The 25,566-nt window shown below is 44.0% G+C and overlaps 1 protein-coding gene across 1 annotated transcript in view; it reads right to left on the bottom strand.

Annotated features, from left to right (window-relative positions):
- Positions 1–8,266: 8,266 nt before the first annotated feature.
- The window catches only part of EXTL2 (exostosin like glycosyltransferase 2), a 111,280-nt gene continuing 93,980 nt past the window's right edge, over positions 8,267–25,566 (bottom strand). The window contains exon 5 of the mRNA XM_086954402.1: positions 8,267–8,827. Within this exon, the coding sequence (XP_086810528.1) occupies positions 8,336–8,827 (492 nt within the window). The 3' untranslated portion in view covers positions 8,267–8,335. The remainder of the gene's footprint in view (positions 8,828–25,566) is intronic.

Below are 25,566 nucleotides of genomic sequence, written 5' to 3'. Positions count from 1 at the left end.
AGCCACCTGGCCGCTATTGTTTCCTGGTGTTGTCTCTCCTTTGCTGCCCCTGACGTCCTTTAGGCTGCTGGCGAGAGAAAGAACCCCTTTGAGAGTATTGAGGCTTATACGTCTGGCTGGACTGAGATCCAGAAGAGTAGCGATTTTGATTCCCTCCACGATAAGAAGAAAAACCTCTACCTCTAGCTCCCCTGAAAGGCACTTTACGATACTGCAATGTACCCAAGGACTTAGCTGTATCCGTGTCCTTTTTGATGCCTTGCAGGGCCTCATCGACGTGCTTGCCAAACAGCATCTCACCGTCGTATGGTAGATCCAAGATCTTATTCTGCACCTCCTGCCTGAACCATGTGGCCTTTAACCACCCTTGGCGTCGCAGAACCGCCGAGCCGGCAAGTGCTCGGAATGAGGTGGTCGCAATATCCATTGCCACATCAATGACCTCCGAAGAGGCTCGTTCCCCTTCGAGCAAAATCTTCTTCACCTCCTCTTTAGAAGAATCCTGCAGTTCGTCTACAAATGGAGCAAGGTCGCACCACATTTGCCGATCATAGCGTCCCAGAATCGCTAAAGCTTTGGCTGCTCTAACCAGGAGACTGGCCATAGCTGAAAATCTTTTGCCTACATTGTCTAGGCGCCTGCCCTCCTTATCCGGCGGTGTAGTCATCGGCGTAGAAGGATTCTTGGATTTGCTCTGGGCAGCCTGCGAAATGACCGAATCCGGTTTCGGTTGGCCAAGCAAACATGCCGGACTGCCATCAGGTGCCTTGTACTTCTTTTCCAGTCTCGGAAGCACCGGGAGGACTGTGGCCGGATTATGCATAGCCTTCAAGCCCTCAGACCAGACATGCTCAATGATCGGGATGGACCTCACTGACTTTCTGAATGGTTCTTTAAAGTCATATAAAAAGCAATCCGATTGAACCGTGGTCACTGGGAGACCAAATCTTTTGGATGCCCTGTCCATTAGGTTGTGAAACCCTCCAACGTCCGCTGGAGGCGAAGTAATGTTATCCGGATCGGTGTTGTCCGGATCTATAGGGTCAGTAGTATTCCATTGCGCCTGTTGATCCTGATCAGGGTCCGCTTGCTGGTCTGCATCTGAAGACGCAGCGTCATCATCAGTATCCTGCACCTGTACCACCTCTTGTGGGCGCACATCCGGCGCAGTGGCACGCTCTCTTGGAGGCAAAGAATGGTCTGCCACAGGTCGTAATGTCTGAGGCGGAGGTGTCGGGGGACGCACTTGTTGGGTTTCTGGAGGCGCAGGGAAACGTTGCCTGTAGTCCTGCAACATAAGTTGTAAATCCGCCACTAAAGTGGATGGTATTGCCACCATCCCTTCAGGTACCTGACGCATAGGCTGCTGTGGAGGCATGTGCCTGGTAATAGTGTGCTCCTCCTCATAATAATGCTCTGGGGCATAGTGCTGTCGTTCCATCTGCTCTTCCTCAGAGCTAACGTCCTGAACCTTAACCTGGAGGTCAGAAGGGCTATAGGCCTGCCCAAATTCACTGAAAGTCTCTTCACCAGAGTCGTCTTCCAATAGTAGGCTAGGTGGCAATTTCTGAACCTGGCGAGGAGACGTCATCTCTGGCGTTATTGGCCTCCTTTTCCGCGAAAAAACATGTTTTTCCGAAAATTCCGTCGTCGACGAGGCCGTCGTCGACGAGGCCGTCGTCGACGGGGAGCTCTTCTGGGTTTGTGTCGACAGTGGAAGTGCAGACGTAGATACTGTCTTCGCCGCCGAGGGTTGCGTCGTCGACGAGGTGAAACTCATCGTCGACGATGGTGGTATCGTCGACGAGACCGTCGACGAGCTCGTCGTCAGCAACATGGTAACCGGCGTCGTCGACATCGTCGTCGTCGAAGTCGTTCTCGTCGTCGACACCACCGTCGACGCCAGCTTTGCAGACATTGTCGTCGACGTGGAGATGGTCACTCTCGTCGACGACGAGCAGGATTCCGGAGCCTTGAAAACCGTCGACGGTGTAGACGTCGTCGACACAGCCGTCGTCGACGAGCCCGTCGACGAGGCAACCTTGGCAGAGCTGTCCTTTTTAACACTCGACGACGACGTACCTGGGAGTTTAGTCGTCGACGACCTCTGCCTCTTGTCTGAAGTGACCTCAGGAGCAGGGGTTGAAGGCTTTTTAACCCCTCGATCTTTCTCTGAGGGAGGTGAAGAGACTGTAGAAGTCTTTCTCACCTTTTTTGAGGGCTGTTGTTCCTCAGGCTTACCCTGCCTCTCCTTTTCACCTCGGTGAGGAGATTTTTGGGCAGCCGGCCTGTCAGACCTGTCAGAGGTCCCTGGTAAGGCCTTGTGACGGGACTCGTCTGAAGTAGAAAGGGGGGACCTACCCCTTTTCAGAGACTTTCTGGATGACACCATCGACGAGGAGCCCTCACTGTCTGAAGAGATAATGTCCTTCCGGTCCTTCATCTTCTGAAGCCATGTGAGGAGACGTCCTTCTCTGTCCCTCAAGGTCTTTGCTGAGAAGGATCTGCAAATCGGACAGCCTGTAGGTTTATGGTCCGGATACAGACAGTAGATACAATCCTCATGTTTGTCCTCGACAAACAACCTCTTTTTGGAGCAGGTGGCACAGGCTCTAAAAAGGGCTTTCCTCTCCGACATGATGAGAAAATATCCAAGTAGTTGAAGAAATAACAAGAGAAAACTGAAGAAAACTGAGCAGAGCTCAATGGAGACTCCCTTGCACAACGTGCGGTAGAAAATCTGAGGCTCTGAGCTTCTCTCAGGAAGGTTCTATGGGGTGAGGCTGCTCTGATTGGCTACTGCAGAATTTTGGTCTCTTTTACAAAAAGAGGTGGATAAGCTACAAAATGAGATGAGGCCTAGGCCTATTTTTTCACTTTGTGCTTACTACTATGGTTTTTTCTATTTACCGAGGCTCCCATTCCGACGACGGGGAATGATACAAAGCATGGGAATCTATGAAAGTTCCAATACTGGGGCAACCAGTATTTCCTGGGATTTATTATATATGCGGAAACAAGGCATATTACAAACTGCCAGATCATTGGTATGGGAGTTGCTATTTTGGAATAGTATTCCCAAAAGTATATCATGTAAACAAAATCACTGGAAGCAATGAAGAAACGAATGGACTAATACGTAGTACAAGAGCTAGTTTTTAGGTCTCGTGGCGCTGAACCACGCAAAGCGCGGTCTCGCCAGAGACCTATTGTTAGGGATTCTTCTTTCCAGGAGAGGGGACAGGAGCTGGCCGCGCGCTCGGAATTTAGCGGGACACGCGCACGTGAACGAGCTCGCTGTGGCCAGCTCCCGTCTCCTCTTCTGGAAAGCTGTACCACACATCCACACCTCCCCCTGCACGCATGCGCACAGAAAGAGACACACACACACGAGCGCACCTACACACACGCACGCACATACATGCAGAGACCCCCGCCTCCCCCCTGCTGCCGCACACACGCCGCCGCACACATACACACTCTCCCTCGGGCATGGGAGCCCCGCGTCACCAGCACTGCTTCTCTGGCCATCCGTGGGCGCGTGCGCGGGCTTCCAAATGCGGAAGTCCCGCCCTACGTAAGGTTTCGGTTTTGTGTTGTGGGAGCAGAGAAAAACTAATTGTAAGTACCTGCGTTTAATGCATGCCTAGGATGTATTCTGTCTTTGTGCCTCAAAATCTGGGCATGTGTGTTACTCATAAAGCAAATTCTTATTTATATTGTGTCAGCTCACTATTGCTCGAAGGCCAGGGGTTGACTATCAAATACATGTAATGCAGAAATGTTAAATACTCACATTTGGAATTTCTCTACACGCGCATACCAGAAAGTAACGCTTGGACCTCAACCTTCTTAATTCACGCTGTCCTGTTTTGCCGTCTTTTACAGCAGACTTTTAACTTCACCCCGGTACACCTTGGGAACTGTTCTGCACGCACATTCCAGAGAGCAATGCTCCTTGCCCCTCACCTTTTACTTCGCTCCTATAGTGATCACGCTCACTTAGGCTTAGCCCGGCCGGCACCAGCACCTCCTCTAATTACATTGCGGACTCTACCTCACAAACTCTCTCTACGGAAGCCCCTCAAGAGCCCACAGAGCTAACTCTTCACGTTCCTTACCAATCCGCAAGGTGCCCCCAGCCGCATGCGAGCTACGATATTGGTCACTAAAACCTGCAACTTCGATATCCTGTGCTACCCCCCTGCTCACACCACAATTATTCACACTGCTCACTATTATTGACTCCAATCCCGGGCTACACCCTCCCAATTAGTGTACGAGTTTACTTTCTTTTGTTGCCGAATTTTAAGATGTGATTTAATTTTGTAATGGGACTTCAATTACCACTTGTATTACTTGTAACGCTTGTTTTTTTTCTTCCGTGCTAGCTGGTTGCTGCGGTGGCTGCTGTCTCTTTTTTTATTTTTTTTATTCATTTATTGCGTTTTTATATAGCGCAGACTTTACCCAAAGGTGTCAAAGCGCTTGTTTAACTAGCCGCCTCTTCCCGGCTAGCCTCGGACTCCTCTGTGATCCTTGACAGAGAGCAGTCCTAGCACAGCCACAATAATGGAAAACAGGGTGTTCTGCTTTTCCGCCTTCTACGCGTCGGCCGTGGTGACCCCCTCTGACCTGTGTACGTGATCGAGCCTGATGGACCCTGCCCTCTTCCCCTAACCCCCGTATCACTGGCCTAACACCCCCTGCTGGCATATGTGAGTAAGTGTGATGGACCCTCACACCCCCTGTGGCATGTGTTCCTCTGTGTGATCGACACTGCCCCCGGCTTGTGCCCTTGCACCCCTCATCCTGCCCTACCCCCACCCCACCATTGACTGATTCTTACCAAACTTCGCAGAACTTCGTGGGGACCATTAAGAGGAGACAGTGCTAGCCGGCCACATTGGGTGTGAGGTATTGCGGGTGTCTGATGTGTGTTTGTCCGTGTGTTCGACTGTACATGCCTCTACGTGCGTTTGTGTATTTCTAGTTGTGTGCCTGTCTGCGGGAGTACATTCGGACTGTGTGTCCCCATTTGTTTATCTGTGTGTGTGTGTGTGCGTTTGTGTATATTCCCCATCGAGGATCCTAACCAGTCTTTCCTCAGCCTGCAGCCGATTGTTCCTTTCTCCTGTTTGTTGGTTGGCTCTCCACAGTGCTCCCTCTCACTTTTCAAGATTCTGTATATCCCAAAAAATTCACAAAATTGCTATAAAATGCACCTTTTTTGCCATCTTTTAATTTTTTTTAGGAGATCAACACCCCACAGCCCCAGTACCCATACACTCAAAATTTTTAATTTTCTGGCTATTACCTTGCTTGTTTATTTGTTTTCACTTTTATATAGCACAAACTTTACCCGCAGATATCAGAGCGCTTTAAATCAGCATGCTTATAACAAGCAAGACTAGCAATCTATATTACTGCCAATTTAGTTTAGCAAAAGCAACAGCTAACCATTCACAAACAATGTTTATATACCAATTGCAAATTAAAAAATTTTTTATGCTAAGCATTGTCATTTACAATGCCAGTAACTCAAACTTTAATGCTGCAAGACCTAATGCATTGCAAATGCTTGTTCTGAAATTGTAGGCGATATATTTAGTGCATGGATACCTTTAGTGGGAGTGGTTCTGAATACTCAAAGAATTTGCAAATTGTCAACAGTGGTGGATCGTTTATCGACTGACACTGCTGGAGGATTTTTAATGATCAATACCAAATTGGTTGCAATAAGATCAATGGTTTTACAAAATCGACTTGCTCTTGATACATTGTTGGCAAAAGAGGGCGGAGTCTGTAGAATGTTGAAGGTGCAACATTATTGCACTTACATACCTGACAAAAGTGTTGAAATTAAAGGGTATGAAAAGAATATTACACATTTGGAAGAGGAATTTAAATCACTGGAGGTTGACAGTGCATGGAAGAGACTTACAGATGGTCTCTCCTCTATAGGTAGTTGGTTTTCTAAAGTAGGAAAAAGTTTTGTAGTTAAAATACTGATGCCAATGGTGGGAGTAGCCTGCTGATTTTAGGGATAATAATTTGTAGCAAATGTCGTAAGCATGAAAAGACCTATAAAGTAAATAAGAAAGAAAAGACGAGAAATATTGATGAAATTGAGTTAGAAGAGTTGAATGGAAATTTGTACAAGAAAGTGAAAAACTTTCACATGAATAATGAAAAGAAACAAAACAAAGTTTGAAGAAATTGAGTTGGGAGAAATGTGAAAGTTGGCATCCGTTTCATTAATTAGTGATGATATAAAATATCATCAGAGAGGGGATTGATGGGGCAAGGTTGCGCACGTAAAGCGACTTGCTTGGATTAAGTCCTCTCAGAATAACACATAATATGCTAACCAATATGTTTCGTTTACTAATAACTGCATTACACAACATTTCTAGTATCTAGGGGAAGCTCGCCAATGTGCTTTTACTAACCGTAATCTAAATGCATTAAAATGCCCGCCGCAAACGCGAGAACTTTTCTGCGCATGCGTCTGTCATACTCATGTGACATGAGGTAGTTCTCTGCTTTGGTGGGAAACCTTTGCTTCTGTGCACTAAAACTAAGATGGCTTCTCTATGTTTTAATGTGCTAAAACTTGCATCACTGCTTTTGCTAAATTGTTCGTTCTGCTTAACTCCTAATGTTGTAGTTAAAATAAAATAATGGGAATAGAGTAGAGATAAGTGGTATACAGTGCGTTCATTTATTCTTTGTTCTAAAACTGTTTTTCTTTGACTTTGCTATTAGCTAGTGTTTGGACCAATCATGCACAATGTTGCTCCATCTTGGGTCCTGAATCTGAGCTTGCGCTGACTTCACCCAAATCCACAAGCCATGGCAATGAACCTATGCCAGCATCAGACTTGACTGTGAAAACTCTGGGAACGTAACCCTTCAACCCTACAAGAGGAAGCATACATTCACTGCTGGGTGGAATAAAAATGCATGGAAAAATAAATTTATGGGGGGAACGTTAATTTGAATACAGAATGTAAGTTACCTCATATTAATATGGTGTGATGATCTCTCCTCGTCTTTTTGTCCAATCAAATTGTGGGATTCACACATTTGCAACATTGGGGGGTGGTACACTGCCCTGGAAAATGGTATATCTAAGGTAGGCTTAGCTAGTTAGATTGTCTGACTTGTCCGAATAGCTGACCTGTCACTGACCCAACGCACTCAATAGGCGATCGAGAGCAGAGGTGCTGGCGGAGCACTTTGTCAGAAGATTCGTTAACCCAATCGAGGGTTCTGGGAAGGAGCTTGATAACCCAATCGGGGTCCGATTGTTAGCTGCAGAGAGGGGTGTGACGCTGGCGTTACACTTTAGCTGTGGGTGCCGATCCTCACCTACGGTGGTCCTGTCCTGATTTCAATATGGTCCGTACCTGTCCTGATTCTGGTCTGCACCTGTTCTATCCTGCTGGCACCTGCACTATCGGGGTTCTGTCCTTTATCTCAGCCCGTGGCCAGGGTTGGTCTTCACACCAATCTAGGTAACTATAAATAAGTGTGGGTTCGTCATTGTATTGTTTCCTTTTTCTACCCACCCTATGTTCAAATGCTTAATTACATTTCTTTCCAAAATCGCTGCATATTTGCTTCAATCATTGTCTTCCTTACTAAATGAGATTTTTAATTGAAATTGATAGTGGAGCCTAACATTTAAGAAATTTACATAGATATAGAGTTTAAACCTTTCGCAAGTCTGTGGTTATTTTATACAAGGAACATTACTTACTACCTATTTTCTTGCTAACTCCCTTGATCCCCTAGGACTCTAGGTACTGGTGAGTAGGATTTGGTAAGTCAAAGGTATAGGTCCTAAAACATTAAAATCTAGTTAAGCGTGAGTTACCTGTTCAAAGTGTATGTTTTATGGGCCCAGGTGAGTATGGTAAAATCCTGAGCAGGTAAATCCGTGCTCTATCAGGGGAGAAGCACATGAGTGAAACAGCATGAAAAAACATGCACTCAACAAAAAGAAAAAAGTAGTTCCAAAAGGGCGAGCAGTGAAAAGACGCAAATATTTGGGCCATACTCAAGGGGAGGGACAAAGAAAGAAGAATAAGCAAACCCAGCACACACTGACCAAAGAGAAGCAAGCACATGATAGTGACAATGAAGCCAACCAATGGTAAGAAAGGGGCATGATCTAAGGCAACTGTAACCTAACAAGATGAGATGCAAGAATAAAAAAAGCCCCTTCTTAATGGCATGAATAAATCTGATAAAGAGGATGTTCATAATCGGATTTTTTATTTTATTTTAAAAAATCGAAATAATTCAATTGTAAACTTTCACGGATTAGCTACATTTTTGTCTTGTGATTGGCATAATTGGGAAAGCCAAACTGAGAAATCATAATATTAGAATACTTTAAAGGCATGCCTTCATATACTTTAGCCAGTTTATTTAGGCAGTATGATCTTTGCAGCAAATGTTCGGGACGATGCCACATGCCAATGTACCCACTGCTTGCATCTTTCTCAAGATTTCTCATGTCCACTGGCTTGACAAAGACTCCGGATGCTTTGCCAGTGTGCTTTGCCACAATAAAGTTCATAGCAATATCATCACAGTTTTGTGTTTCATCTATTAGAGCATGTACTGCTGCGGGCTGCTTCTGGAAGCTCTCAAGGTACGACCGATGGAAGAAAGCTGCTCCAATCAAGACCATGGAGTACTGGTCACCATTGCCAGGTCCAGGAGCCTGCAGTTCAAAACCTCCATAACTGTATATTCCTGAGGAAGTTGGGATATGCTTTCTGGGCACAAAGCCGACAATCTGTTCAGGAAATTGCTGGAAAGCAAACAAACACACAACTGTTAAAATAATTGCTAATATGCGTTGAGCATTATATTAAATTCCAAATCACACTAGGTGCACAGTGATCAAATTGAAAGAACGCAATACAAAGGAATACAAGTTCACCACTCACAGTATGCAACCAAACTATGGCAGCTTTCCTTCACCCTGGCCACGAAAGCTTCTATTTCTTTAAAATGTCATTTCTTTTGCAGAGGCTTCTTTTGGTAGAGATAGGAAAAGACAAACGGGGATGATCTGCTATATATAAGTAAGGGGTGCATGTTTTCACTTCCTTCACCAAATTTACAATCATACCTAGGGTGCAAACCATCCAGGAAATCGGCCAACGTGTGGACAGTATGCTGTCTTTACCCCAGCAGTGTAATTTTGAGATACAACATTAGTTCACTTGCCACTGGCATGGATATCAATTTGGAGGTCTTTGAGAATAGAAATGATCACCCATTCTGCTCAGCGCACAGATCTAAACCCGGCCTACATTGGATGTAGAAAGTGGTTAGCTTCAAAGAAAGTTCCACAGCTCCAACAATTTAGCAGGTATACGGTAAATTCAAGAAGGTGATGAAATTCTCAAGTAATTTGCATAATCTTGAGGTTATTTCCAGCAAACAGATTTAAGGACACATTTCAACTTATCAGGCATCATTACTGTGCTTAGAGAAGAATTCAACATCTCTCTAATAAAGAAAGTCAGAGATGGGAAACCAAAGACACAAAGATTTTACCACAGCTGCTGGTCATGGACCATAGGGCAAATGGGATGATCAACTTTTCTTTACAAGTTCCGCAGATGACTGGCTTTATCTTTCTAGTCCTTAGTATAGTGAATTATGTCAACACACAATGGTTGATATCAAGTCACTGCCACTTGCATTGCTGGGAACGTCGAAATTCATATAGAATTTGAACAAATTTTATTTGGGGGGGTGAGCAAGTAGATTATTAGTAAAAGATGCGTGCACATGGTACCTTAATTTTTAGGTCGAGCCTAGCGGCAGCGCGCATTATCTTCTCGCTCTGCGAGACTGCTGTAGTAGAGTATGGGAGAGAAGCCAGCACCCACTCTCCGCACATATTTTTCATTGGCTTGTATTATTGTCTTTCGTAAATGCTGCCTTCGGATTTGTTAATAGGCTTCTTAGTCCCTCCTTAGTACGGATTTGTCTTCATTTGTAACCTCCCATGGCTACTGGCCCCTTTACTTCGCTTGTTACACAGGACCTGGTATTTAGTCTGTAAGCACCATTTACTTTATTGAGCTTCTCTTACTGTAGGCCGGACATGCGCTGACTCAGCTTAAACCTCTTATTAGGCAGCACGGCCACCCCATAACACGGGTGCCAGCTTTCAATCACTTTAACCCAGCATTATCTTGTGTCTGTTTAAAATCCCCACCCCTCCACTCCCCCAAGTAAAATGGATTTAGAAATGATTAGCAAATTTAGTCATGTGAATTCCAGGTAGCACATAATCGTGTGCAAATGAGCTGAAGCTGACAACAGCACATCTGTGTTACATGTCATCTGCATTAAAGCCACCTGACAGGGTTGTTTTCAAAAGCCTGTTTTATTAACACCACCACCGCCACCAACACCACCAACAATACCCATAGCACCACCAATACCAATATCACCACCACCATTATCACCACCTCCAATACCCCACCACCAGTACCCCCACCACCAATACAAATACCACCACCAATATCACCAGCACCACCCATACCACCACCATCACCAATAACAATACCACCATTGATACCACCACCAATATCACCACCAATACCACCACCATCAACACCACCAATACCACACCACTCCCACCAATACCATCACCAATGCCACCACCAATACCAGCACTACCACCACCACCAATACCACCATTGATACCACCACCAATATCACCACCATCAACACCACCAATACCACCACCAATACCACACCACTCCCACCAATAACATCACCACCACCAATGCCACCACCAATTCCAATACAACCACCACCAATACCACTAATACCAGCACCACCAATTCCAATACAACCACCACCAATACCACCATCTCAGTGCCTCCCACTCACTAGTAATAGCAGGGGCACGGTACAAGGCCGGAGCTGCAGCCGAGACCATCCCTCCCTCCATGCCTGCCATAAAGCACAGTCCGCCCTGCACCAGGGAGTGAAGCCAGGGCCCTACTACAGCTAGAGTGTTTTTATTAGAATCAAACACTAAGAGAGAAAAGGGTACAATAGAACTACTCAGTCCTCTTGGGTAATTCAATAAAGTCAACAAAAAAGGGAGGTATTCCACCTGATGCACAGGGTAGTGCATTGGATGAAAGGAGGAAAAGAAAGAAATGTAAACTTCTTTAAAAAGAACACTCACTCACCAACCTTGTTGGTGACATGCTTCATCATTGGGTCCCCACCCGAGTAGCCGAATGCCACTCGGGTGTGCGACAATGCTGGTTTTTAGTGCAACGTTAATGTTGGGCCAACTGAGACTTCTGAACCCACTGTAGAGCCCAAATATGCCACCTGCTGTGGTCGACCAGCAGGATGCAGAAGACCATCAGTGCAATCAGTCTCACTGAAATCCAAGACCCAGGTTGAAAGATCAGGATCATTGCCTGGACTCTTTTCCTGGGAAAAAGCCCCAAACCAAACCATAACCTGATCGGCTCCTATAAAGGGGGGCATCTGAGGAGGAGTATGGCATATTGATAGAAAAACTGTCACGCACACACTAATCAGCAGCAGACTGGACTACAGCAACGCTATCTGCGCCCGAATCAACAAGAAACTCCTTTGCAAACTCCAGACTGTTCAGAACGCTGCACCCAGACTGATCCTCGATATCCCCCGTTGCAGCCACATCACCCAACATCTCCGCGATCTCCACTGGCTTCCAGTCAAAAGAAGAATAACCTTCAAACACCTCACCGTTGCATACAAGGCCCTTAAATCCGGACCCGCATACCTAAACAGCTGCCTCTCCTTCCACGCACCCAAAAGACACCTCTGATCAGCCTAACTGTATCTGTCCACACTCCTGTGTAGCATCAAGACTAGAACGGAAGGAAAGTCCTACTCCTACCTCGCAGCCAAAGCCTGGAGCACCCTCCTGCTGATCATCCGTCAATCTCCCACACTGCCCCAGTTCAAGAAGGACCTCAAGACCTGGCTGTTTGGATGAACCCAGTACTCAACGGAGCTGCGAGCTGCCGTCTGCCCACCCCCTCCCCCCACCCGCCATGAGACCCTCCCAGGTGAGAATCTGCGATTTACCAACCCCGATTGATTGATTGATTGTTAAGCCACCAAAGAAGACAGGAGGTTTGCTGTAGTCTGAAGGTGGTTGACAAATACCTAGTGAGCTCGCCTTCAACAGCCAGTCATCGAGGTAGGGGAAGATTAGCAGCTCTGACCTCCAAAGATGTGCTGCCACCACTGTTGTCACTTTCGTGAACACTGGAGGGGCGCTGGTGATACTAAAGGGGAGCACAAAGAACTGAAAATCCTTTCGTCCCACCACAAACTGCAGGTAACGCCAAAGGGCCTACAGGATAGGAATACAGAAATAGGCTTCCTGCAGGTCCTACGTCATTATCAAGTCTCCAGGGTCGAGTGCAGACATGACCTGGGTCAGATTGCCCAGCATGCTCAATGATCTTGAATTTTTTCTTCTGGAAAAAGGCGTGGAGAGGGTCCAGATCTAAAATAGGACAAAGGCCTCCGTCCTTCTAGGGCACCAGAAAGTAGCAGGATTAGCAACCATGTCCTACTTCTGGTGCTGGCACCCACTCTACAACCTCTTTGGCTAAAAGGTGTTAAACTTACTGTAGCAAAATAGAGAGATGGTCTTTCTTCAGTCACTGTGGGGAAGGAAGAAGGTGTGGTGGAGAAGAGAGGAAGGGTAAAGTATATCCCCTGCGAAAGATATGCAGGACCCACCTGTTTGAAGTTATGGCTTAACAATCCAGAAAGAATAATTTGATCCTGCCTCCCACCGGGTGGCTTTGCTCCCCTAAGGGCTCGCTAAAGGAGTTTTGCAGATTGAGCTGCAGTAGGGTGTCCAGGCATCCCGGATTTGCCCGGACAGTCTCAGTTTCTCACCAGCTGTCCCGGCAGATTTCAGGAAATTAGGCTTATATCCCGTTTTTTTCAGAGGGTTAGCTGAAAAGGGTGGGAGGTATATTTTTATGTTTTGCAAAGCAGGGACAGTTACCAGATGTTATAAGAAAGCAAATTAATTAACAGGCATGCAACTGGCTTTAAAAATTGCCTTTTCTGTAATTCTCTGCTATGAAGCGCTGTCATTCTGTGCGCTGGGTTGAAGTAAAATTGTAGTCCTTCTTCTGTTTTTGGGAAATGTCCCAGTTTTTGGTTTTAAAAGTCTGGTTACCAAAAGGCTGCAGAGGAGTAGTGCACTTGGTGGGTGACTGACCTTGACCGCAGGACGGTGGGCTCTACAGCCTCGATCGCAAAACTGCTGGGTTTCTTGTCAAGGCTAGAGAGATTGGCGGTATGAGGGCAGCTCTACCAAAGCCACCAAAGGAACTGTAAGGTTGGTGCAGTTGGTGAGGGGGCCGGATAGGCCCAGAGAGCATGCAGTGTCCCTGTTCTCAAGAGGAACCAGCTTTGTTCCCAAACAGGGTAGTCCTGTCAAAAGGCATGTCCATAAGGGAGGACATCCCATCATTTGGGAATCCGAATGATCTTAGCCAAGCATGGAAATGACTGGAACACTGATGCTAACTGCTCACACAATGTATTCAGTGGTGTCAATGCCGCAATGAAATTGGACACCTCACGACAGCCCTGCAAGGCTTGAGCAAGGACAGGTTGGAGATCCTCAAGGACACCAGGGAAGACTGGAGTCACAGAGCCCAAAAGGGTGTTGGGGCAGTGTCCCAGGAGGCACCTGGCATTTACTGATCAGAGAGTCAGGCTGGTGATAAGAGACCATATGCTTCTTAAACATCTTCACTCATTTGGACTACTTATCTTGGAGAGTAGTCGGAAAAGTGTTGGGATTAAATCTGTTCATGGATGCCTGCACTACCAAACTTTCAGTTAAGGGGTGTTGAGACAGGAATCCCTCAGAGCAGGGAGATGGCATCTCTATATTATTCTACTGACTGGGGGACCAGAGCAAGGTTTGGCCTAAGCCCCCAACAAGGTATCAGTTAGTGCCTCCTTAAATCGTAGAAGGGGCTCAGAGGATACCCCGCCTGTAGGATTTTTTTCAACACATTTGTCTGGACCTCCAAGGTGGGGAGCTAGAGGTCAAGGACTTCAGCCGCATTACACATTAATATGCCATAGGAAGTTTATTTCTCTGTGCCTAGACAAGGGAGTGACTGAAGATCTATTTCAGGGATGTACCGAGAACACTAGCTTCCTTCAAATTTTCATACCAAATATCTTCTTGACAGGGCAGAGCAAATATCACTTGCATCATAACCACTGTCTGACTTTTCACCTAAGAGGGAATGCAGGGTGAGTGTTCTCTCTTATAAAGGTGGCAGATCAAGTGGAAGGAGTGGCTCGTCAACAGTGGTCTACCGTGGACTCGGTCAAAGTTGGACCAGTGCCTAGTAAAAAAGTACTATAGGTACTTCTTCATTTGGCATCAATGGATTCAGCACCAACATCAATGTTCCAGGAACCGGCATGGACTGTGGCACATGAGGTGGGGTCGGAAGTGGAGCTAGATGCACCATGACTGAGTTGGAGGACCCATCTGATGCCGAGAGGGAATCTGACAGCGGTATCCCACTACGAAGGCCTCTCAGCTCCTTGGGGCCTGAAGGTGCAAGAGGGATATGGCAAGGATCCGAAGAACTGGAGCATCTATTCCATCTGTAAAGTAGTGGCGGACAGCCTGAAAATTTGGGTTGTGCAGAAGTTACAAGATTGCCACTGAAGTCGAACGACTCCGGGAGAGAGGTCAGGAGCCATGATGCTGCCTCCATGACTTCTCAGGTGAATGCAAGTGGCAAGAGGGAACAGAGTCCTGCTTTGATTTTTTTTCAGTCTTTTCTTCAAATGACCCTACAATTTGGACCTTGAAGAAGACCGATATCAAGAATGGCGCTATCGACTGCTGTATCGGGAAAAGAACTTTCGACTTGGACCAGTCTTGTCGGAGTTTTCTTGCATTTGGTGAAGTAGAGTTTTCGCCTCATGGTTTCAGATGGCCTTCGGGCTCATTGACGCACAGACACTGCAGGCTTTAGAGTTGTGGATTGCCACTAGGCACTACAGGCCTACTTGATGTGAATCGGTCTCAGACATTTATTTGTGACAGCCCTTATACGGTTTAAAACCGGTTGTTTTGTGGGGGTGACATTCCCTTGCACAATGAAAGATGAGAAAGAGTGCCTGATCCAGGGCAGGTGGCACTTACAGAAAGGAACTGATGTCAGTGTGCAGGATTGGCGCCTACATATCCAGTGCACATCATTTGTAGAAAGGTGTCAGTGCAGAGTTGAATGGCTCTACCTACCAGCAAGCAGAGGTACTGTTTTTACTGATCCAGTCTGCCACAGGGAAATATATAAAAAGTAAGAAATCTGTTGCTAGAAGTCTCTGAGAAACATACGTCTGATATATATATATATACACACACATATACATTAATTGTTACCAGCCTGAAGCAAAAACCGCACACTCACGGAGGCTCTGCTAAAGTTCTATTGCCGCGCAAACGATAGACACGTTTCAGCATACTGCCGTTCTCAATGTCAGTGTTTCCGGTGACATTTTAACACTTATATACTATATCATTTCATTGGGCAGTAAGGCTGTACTGCAAAATAAAGGATGGACATCTCTTCACATATTTATGATAGGTGAAAATGTGGTGGCCATCTTAACATTGCAAAGAATTGGACAGATTAAATGAATTTAGTAATGAATCACAGTACAAGATGCATCAGATAATATTTATCCCTTTGTCTTCTCTGCACGCCCATGGAAATCTAAAAACATTTCACAGTACCCTCTTGCATATCATCATTGTAATAATTGCATTCATATTTTATGACGATAAATTTATAGTGTACAAGTAAAACATAAATTTGTGACCGCATCTGTGTAATCATTACTGTTGCACCATTGGTACTCAACATTCACTTTTCTCAGTATGAGTTAGAAAGAGCAATGCGCTGACAATCATGCCCTGAAAGGGCTTAAATCAAATATAATTCGAGATGCATCATAACGAAATGCCAAAATGCCACCAAAAAAAAACCAGTTGAGGGATAAAACACAATTCAATTGCACATCAAACATACAATTCTTGTCAAAGTATAGTGCTACTACAATTCGTCCCATTTTTTAAAGTCATAGAACATCATGGTGCTTAGCTTGTCATCATATATTGGTATAACATTACAATTACTTATATATAATCTAGCTCTGAATGGGCAAGTGCTATGTACTGCCATACCTCGCATATTACCAATATTAGTAGGGTCATCTCTGTCACACTTGTAAAAAAAAAAAAAGGGGGGGGGGGGGAAGACAAAATTATAAGCCTAACTGTCCAAACCAAAAACAACAGTTGTCCTCATCCTACATGGGTCCATAACTCCTCATCGCTGTTTAGCAGTGTTGCAAAATCATACTTTACCCTGGGCACCCCCAACGCTTTGCTTACTGGTACTGGTGGTAACTGACTGACTGACCCTGGGCTCTGCCTAACCAGGCCCAGGGCCAGTGCTATACTGAAAATAACTAGAATACAGTGAAAACACCTACAAACACTAGGGTACACTAAGGGTTGGGATACCCCTGTGATTGGCATGACCTACACTATAGGGCCCTAGCACATAATAGGGCAAAGGGATTGAAACTACCCATCAGTCTCTAGTTTATAATAGGGCATGGCAATTTAGAGTCCAGCCGCCCTTTCTGAACTTGCATGTGAGCACTACTGAAGCCTGAGGTCTTTTTCTAAAGTGGCTCTGTGCTACAGGACTGCTTTTCAAAATTGAATTGTGCCCAAATTCAACTTTTGTGTTTGGGGCACTTAAAAATGGTTAACCTACAATGTTTGGGCATATTAGATACCCCCTAGGGTCTCCCCTAGGTGTCCCAGGGGTGGGGGGCAGGTATCTATAAGGTGGACCCTTATAAAATGAGTTTTATATGCACTGGGTAAAGTGAAATTGCACATTCCACTGTGCACATTGTGATAAAGTGCTGCCCAAAATCGACTTTGGTGGTAGGAGCACTGTGGAGGGAAGATCTGCAATATTTTACATATTAAGAACCCCTAACGTCTCTCCTATGTGTTCCCGGAGTGGGGGTCTAGTAGATATATGTATCATACTTATAAAATATGTTTTATAAATGGTGTTGGAAAAATGACCCAAGCCACTTTTCCCATTGCAAATCCCATGCCATAAAACTAGGATTAAAGGATTCAGTAAAATGATAATGATACATCCAACTATATGGTATTGTTGAATTTATTGTAAAAATGTACAGACAGGAATTTATAGGACTTTTTCTTGTCTGTAAGCCAAAATTCAACCCTGTACAGCTCTGCCCTGATTGCTCAGAGATAAGTGGGCGAGCCTGGCTGCTTGAAGAGGTGATAAATGACCCCTGAGATTAGGAAGCCTCTCGTGGAGGAGAGGTTGATGGGCATAGGAATGCCAGAGCAGGGGGAGGAGTCGTAAACCACAGACTTCAAGAGTAAGGGGAGTACCCCAGTGTCATTTACAACTTACGCCCTGTTCACCTACAGCCAGATGCTAGGCTTAAGAAAGGAATGAGCAGATGCAAGGGGGGGAGAGACCATGGAGATTAGCCATCCTAGGGGTGTGTTTAGCCAGCTCTTCTCTCCCTGCTGAAAATTATGACATATTGAACTTTGGAAGAATAGTGGTTTCTGGGTCAGCATTTTGACACATTCCGCAGGAAGTGGTCAGACCTTTGGGTGGAACCCTGCAGTCCATTGGACAGGAGTGACCTGCTTAACCCAGAGAAGTTGGAATAAGTATCTGAGAAGGGCAGAGCCCCTCAGATCTGCTGCTTGAAACTTAGGAACACAAGACGGGCCATGCTGGAAGGTTGATGTGCATTTTTATAAGGCACTCAGAAGACTGCACCTTCTGCACCATCTGCAACTACAGCCTTTGGATTACTTAGCTGTAAAAGGACTAAAGAGTGGACTCCTGCTAGCTAGAGGTTAACAGAGCTCACCTGGAACACCACCACAAGAATCTCCAGCCTGGAGTACTACCAGTGGATTTGTAAGGGTTTTGTTCAAGTGGATTGTGGGAATTGAAGTCTCACACTTTCAAGGACCCTCTTGGAGATTCCAGAACCTAGGATTGTGTGTTGGATACTTTGGGACCCGCAAGGAGAACTTCCGGAAGGTGTTCTAACAGGTACCAGCCTTCTGGAGGGGGCTGCACAAGACCGGTGAGAGATCCTCCAGAATAACTGCTAAAGGTGATTGTGTCCCTGTCAGAGGCAACAAAATGACCAAAAGGGGCACTGTTGGTTTCTAAGCACTAGAAAGTAACTAATCTTAAACAATTCATATCTCTGGTTCCCTACAGTGGATTTTTTTGTTTTGGTATCATTTAAAAGATAAAAATATTTCCTATTTTTATAAATTGGTGTTGGATTTTAATGTTGTGTTGAGTCCTAATTATTTACTGAATTGGTGTTTTTAAACGCAGCCATGTTACCAAGGTTTGAGCATAGGAATATTTTTCTACGACCTATTCTGAGCCCTATACTGTGTTAGTGGCCTTATTGCCAGTGGCAGACCTACATTTGCCACTACCAATAACCCACTTTCTAACAAGCAGTGTTGGTGTTTTGGCCTGTAGCACAATGAAATATTTTGATTCTAGTTGCCTGAACTTGCGGGTCCTGTCTCCCCTTCTTTCTTCTCTCGGGTACTTGATCCAAGCAAAAGTACCTTAGTGGGTTCCGATGCATCAGATGCTTGGTTTCAAAATGCCTTGTACCAGGGAAAGACGCAAAAGTACAGAAAATGCAGCAACTGCTTATAAATACTGACACGAAACACAGGGACACGGAAAGTGAAAATCTGGTCAGGATACTTATCGATTTTTACACCAGCTCACCACAAGTGTATCATATACTCAAACAAAACTGGCGGGTTTTACAAACGGACCATCTAATTTGCTCGCGATTAGCCTCATCACCCAAGGTCACATACAGAATAAGTGCTTCACTCAAGAACTATCTAGACCAATACTTTTGTTAAGAAAAACTTGGTAACAGGTTTTTTTCCCTGAAAAAGATGTAAGACATGCAAACAGTAGCAAAACAAGGGATCATGAAATTGCAGGAATTAAAAAGAAAAAACTGTCACTTAATTGCAAATTCATAATATATGGTTTAATCTGCCCATGTGAGGAGTATATAGGGAGAATGCCACATCCAGAAACAAAGCGAGTGCTTAAGCACATGCAGGCTATTATCAATACAGACCTGTTCTACCCTTTTGCAAGGCATTTTGAAACCGAGCATTAGAGTAATCAGAACCTACTGAGGTTCTTTTGCTTGAAACAAGTCATGAGAGAAGAACGTGGGGGAGACAGAACCCACAAGCTCTTTTTTTTTTCTTTTTTTATTGATAAAAATGGTACATAAATGGACAAATTTCAACAATTATTACATACATGATAAGAATTTGATAAATATTTGATATATTTACATACATTTTTAATTACATCTTGTTAGCGGGAACGAGAAAAATAAATAGATAAATAGGGTTAGAAATCAGTTTCAATTAATTGGAGACAAACAAAATTTTTATCCATTTCTATCTGTTCTCCAATTAGTTACAGGAGCCCATAAGCGTATACCCTCCTTACGCTGCCTCATGCCTTTATATTCATAGAGACAGGATTCTATGTTATGAATTCCTAGAAATCTCGAGAGCCACATCTGAAAGGATGGGGGGTTCGTATCTTTCCACGCCGCAGAAATTAAGATTCTAAGTACAGCAACAGATAAAAATATTAGATCTCTTTCAGCCTCGCCTAAACCCAACTTAGAGTCTGTACCCAGTAAAATTAAGGTAGGGGATAGGTCGATGGACTGACCTAGCAGCCCCTCCATAAATTTCATTATTTCTTTTTTAACATTTTCCAACTGTTTACATGAAGAAAACATATGTACAATGTCTGCCTGGCTTTCATTACATCTGGGTCAATTATCATTTTCGCTTAGACCCCAGGCAAATATCTTCGCGGGTGTATGGTAAAGATTAAAAATAGTCTTGTAGTGTTGTGCGCGAAGGTTTGATGCCCGGAATTTTTTTTTATTCAATACGAGAGCAAGATCCAGATCAACATCAGAATCTCCTAATTTTGTCGCCCAGTTAGACTCAACCTTCTCAATATCATCCGGGATTTGGTCCAATAAGCAATTATATAAAATCTTAATCTTCCTACAACCTCTATTTAGTAACTCAATCAGTGGAAAATCTGCTGTATGTGAAATCTGTGGCTTGACTGCCTTAATTGCACTGGTAACTTGACCATAAACCAGCCATTGACTGTCTGGAATACCAAATCTTTCCTGCAGCATTTCAAACCCCAGCATTTCACCTTCTTCCATTAAATCTCCCAAGGTTCTAAGCCCCAGCCTTTTCCACATCAGCAAATTATTATAATTTTTTAGTTGAGGAAAGAGAGAGGAGTTACACAGTTGCAGATAGGAATAGATTTTTGGGATATTAAACATTTTCATAATTGCTTTCCAAACCTTCCATGCGCCAATCAGTGTCTTCAATCTTGTTTTTTTTATAAAAGCTTCTTTCCAATTCACACTGAAATACATTTATAGTCTTTTCACCCAACAGCATCCTATATATCTGGGGCGGACATTGTTGATCTACAAACCCAGGTGTTATATCAGGTACAGATGTAGATTGAAATAGAGTAGTCATTTGGGTTAGCAAGCAGGCCCAATGATATAACTTTAAATTCGGCAATCCCATCCCACCCCTTTCTCTAGGCAGTGCCATTAAGTTTGTAGATCGCCTTACCCTGCCATATTGCCATACAAATCTGATAAACATAGATTCAAGTTGTTTCATGATCCTGTCCTCTATTGCTAAAGGGATGGCCCGAAATAAGTAGAGAACTCTAGGGAACATAGACATTTTAACTGCATTTACCCTTCCTATTAATGAGAGGTGTAGCACATCTATTCTTTTTAATTCATTCTCAATATCCCTAATAAGTGGCAGATAATTCTCACTTACAATTTTCTCAACATTGGCATTGATTTTTACCCCTAAATATATGGCAGAGTCGACGAATCTATAGTCAGTTTTGGCTATATTTTTAGAACAAATAACCTGCGTTTTTGTTTCATTTAGAAGATAGCCTGACTCTTCCCCAAACAATTTAGCCATCTGAATTAGAATAGGAAGAGTTTGTTGTGGATTATTTGTTAACACTAGAAGATCGTCAGCGTAGGCCAGTATTTTACTTGAATAGCCATTGCATATCACTGGAGCTATCTCTGGGCAGTCAAGAATACACTGTATAAGGGGGTCAATATACAGCGCGAATAGGATAGGGGAACAGGGACAGCCTTGCCGAGTCCCTCTTTTTATATGTATAACCCCTGATTTCTCGCCCATTGCGGTTACCTTAGCTAATGGTTCTACATACATGGCTTTAAGGGCCCCTATAATATTGGGACCAAATCCCCTCGCCTCTAAAATAGCCCAGAGAAATCTCCAGTCCACACGATCAAACACCTTCTCTGCGTCGAGCAGGATCATAGCGACATCCCCCCCACGGCAACCTGGGCATCAAACAAAGATATTGCCCTACATGTATGATCCGTTGTACCCCGACCGGGGACAAACCCATGCTGCCATGGGGATACTAGACCGCCAATGACCCTGCCCAACCTCTTTGCCAACATTTTAGAATAAAGCTTAGTATCGGAATTTATTTGTGAAATGGGCCGGTAGGACCCCGCCTTTTCCGCTGGTTTCCCCTTTTTATGGAAGATTGCTATATTTGTTTCTTTCCAAGAGGAGGGTGTTGATCCTTTACACATAACCCCATTAAAAAAATCTACCAGAAGCGGAGTGATTTCGGTTTCTATTGTTTTATAGACTTCTAAAGGTATCCCATCGGGGCCTGAAGCTTTACCTGAGGCCAATTCCCGCAATGCAACTGTTACTTCTAGTAATGAAATTTCTTCTTCCAATTTTTTTTTAACTGAGTCTTCTAAAAGTGGGCCCCGATCTCAAATTCCTTCCCCTGGTTTCTTAGTAGGTTCTTCCTGCTCATACAACTGCTGATAAAATTTCTCGAATACTCTTAAAATGTCCTTACTTTCTGTATACCTGATCTCATCCTCTTTTATACATACAATAGTGTTTCTTGTTTTTTCCTGCCTTAACCTGAGGGCAAGTGCTCTCCCTGCCTGCTCACCGGTCTCATATCTTTTAACCCTATTCGATTGGTATTCTCCTGTGACTTTCATAGTTACTTCTTTCTGGAGTGCGGCTTTGATTGTAAGTAAAGCTTCCTGACTTGCAGTGGTAATAACCCCTTTGATTATATCAGTCATATGTTGCTCTTCTACTTTCACTAACTCTTTCATTAAGCCCTCAATCTTCTTTCTATCTTCCTTTCTTAATCTAGCTGAACAGCTAATAGTTTCACCCCTCAATGCTGCCTTCAAAGTTTCCCAGACTGTGTTTCTAGACGCACTGTACCTATTTGCTGCAAAAAATTGTGGGACCCAATTTTTCAGATGATCTATAAATCTTTTATCACTAAGGAGCTTTTTCTCAAAGGACCAGGAATTGCTTTTTCTTTCCCTCTGACCTATACTATATGAAAGAATTAATGGGTTATGGTCAGACACCACTTTAGGAAGTTTAAGTATGTCAACTTTCGATAACTCAGAGGACGAGATCAGGAAGTAATCTAATTTTGTGTATTTTTGGGCAGGATTAGAAAAGTATGTGTATCCAAAATTCAAGGGGTTTTTGGCCCCCCATACATCGATCATCCCATGAGAGCTCAGAAGAGATCGAATAGATTGAGAGACCTTGGGTTTTCGACCTGCATATGGTTCAGATCCGACCCAATCAGCCGAAATATTAAAATCCCCCGTTATTATCAACGGTGTAGCCCAACCCACAAGTTCAGTTTCTAAAAAGTGTACTGAACAGAACCCACAAGCTCAGGTAACTAGAATCAAAATATATCATAGTAGCTAAAGACCAAAACACCAATAATGCTCAACAGCAATGAGGAATTATGGACCCATATAGGATTAGGACCACTGCTTTTTCGGTTTGGGTAAAAAAAACAAGTGATTGAGAATGCTACTGAAATGGCTCATTTCAATCCAAAGCTTTAGACAGATGTTGTCAATGCTAGCCCAGTCAGGTTAGGCAGTTTCTATGCACAGCACAGAGGACACCCGAATGCAAGAAGGCATATTGTAGCAAATTTAAGTAGGCGTTTTCCCCAAACAGTACGTGCTCATTCACAACCTGAAAAATAAAGTTTTGCCATGGTATGGGCTTGTGAACATTTCTTCCTGTACGGAAACCTTTTACACTGGTAACTGATCAAGCTTTACTAACTGCATTTGGCAATCCAAAGGTCAAGATAACTCCTCACTTTGAACGATGGGGACGACGATTACAAGAGTGCAATTTTAACACTGTGCATCGTTCAGGGACGGATAAGAACCCTGCTGACTGCTTTTCCAGAGTGCCTATACAAGGTCATGATACTCCATCCAAAACAGCTGAAGCATATATTAATTTCAATGAAAAATCAAAAACACCAGATGCCATTTTTGTTAGCCCAGATTATCACTGTCACAAGCCAGGATAGTGACATGCTGAAGTTGAAAAATATAATAACACATCAGTCAAAGAACCAACACACTCAACCTCGCACCAGCTATTGTGAATATGAAAAATACAAAAATATCAAAGATGAACTGCCCATAACTCAGGAAGGAGTTAAACTGCGAGGGTCGAGAATCCAGCTTCCGGAGAGTCTGATGCAGAAAAAGATTGAAGTGGCCCACAAAGGACATTGTGGAATTATTGCCACAAAACGAGCTCTCCGAAACAGAGTTTGGTTTCCGAATCTCCATGAGCAGATTGAAAGGGAATTAAAGGCTTGTCATCTAAGCAAACAGCTTTCTACAAAAGTTACTCAGCACACCTTAAACAATTCAGAATTCCTGAAGCATGTCTGGGAGTGAGTAGCCATTTACTTTTTCGATCCACATGAAAATGGATATCATCATTGGGATTGTGGAAGAATTTCCATTAATTGAGGATCTTTCATCTAGCACTCAAAACCAAGTCATTGAGAGACTAGATGGTATCTTTGCGGCATGGGGTGTTCCATCCATATGGAAATTGGAACAATGGCCCACTTTTTAACAGTTGAGATTTAAACATTTCTTAGAGTATCCGATTATAAAGCATCAGTAGAGCATACCTCTGTTGGCGTTGGCCACATGACTTGTTCAGCGCTTTGTAAGTATGCTAAAGAAAGCAGTGCAGCATGCTACTCATGAGAAGCTCTATCTAAAAACGGTGTTCAATTCAAACCTAAGAGCTCATTGCTCAACACCTCACTTGGGCACAGGCGAAAGTCCTGTGACACTGATGTTTGAGAGAGCAATGAAAACCAAGATACCTCAGTGGGCAATGACAGAGAGAAAGACGAGAACGCAACTCGTGAGTTGGACTTGGTTCATAAACAAAAGATGAAAGCATATGCTGACAAAAGACGGCATGTGAAGAACATAGTCTTTAAGAAAGTAGATCGAGTGCTCACATGTCCGATGCAGAAAATAAAATCTGATGCTCCATTTAATGCAGAACCTTTTCAAGTGGCATCTAGCAAGGGACATAAGGCAACTGAGGTGCCCCTGCAAAGTCTATTACCAGAGTCTTATCTCACTTTTGGCGTTTAACTCATCGTTCATCAGATGTGAAGTGACCACTTCTGAAGCACCAGTGACTGCTGTTGCCTCTCCACCATCAACACAGATCCTGGACATTGATGGTGACAGTGCCCACTTTCAAATCACAAGATCAGTTCAAACAATTAAAGCGCCAAAAAGAATAATTGAAAATATATATATCTATACACACACACACACACACACACACACACACATTTCATAGAAGAAATCAATATTTTAATATGCCATCAATGAAAAACATGAAAAACACTCTGACAAACGCGATTTGGCGTTAAGAATTGGCCAGAGGTTTAGCGCCGAAACGCATTTGTCTGAGTGTTTTTCGTTGATGGCATATTAACATATTGATGGTTAAACGTTCCCGCAAGTGCACAATCTTTTCTTCTAAGAAACGTACATACGAGTGATAACCATCATCACCCTCGCAGCACCCACGGTGCTAGAGGCACGGCAGCAATCAGACGGAGAGGACTGAACAAATATATATATATATATATATATATATTTCTTAAAAATACATTTTTCATTTAACAGAGGGGGAGATGTGGGGTCTTGCTAGTTAGCAAATCTAACCGAACACTTTTGGCTCCTGATGAACTCCGTAGAGCTGTGACGTGAGAGAGCACAATCCAATGAAGGCCGAGTTACAATGCTGAGTTTGCAGTTATACACAGATGAAAGAAGACCTGTATTACGACGCTCTGTGTGTGG

Source organism: Lissotriton vulgaris, chromosome 1_1 (assembly GCF_964263255.1).
Source record: "Lissotriton vulgaris chromosome 1_1, aLisVul1.2, whole genome shotgun sequence".
Taxonomy (NCBI): domain Eukaryota; kingdom Metazoa; phylum Chordata; class Amphibia; order Caudata; family Salamandridae; genus Lissotriton; species Lissotriton vulgaris.
Note: the sequence above shows the minus strand (reverse complement) of the source record. Positions and strands in the feature narration are given on the sequence as shown.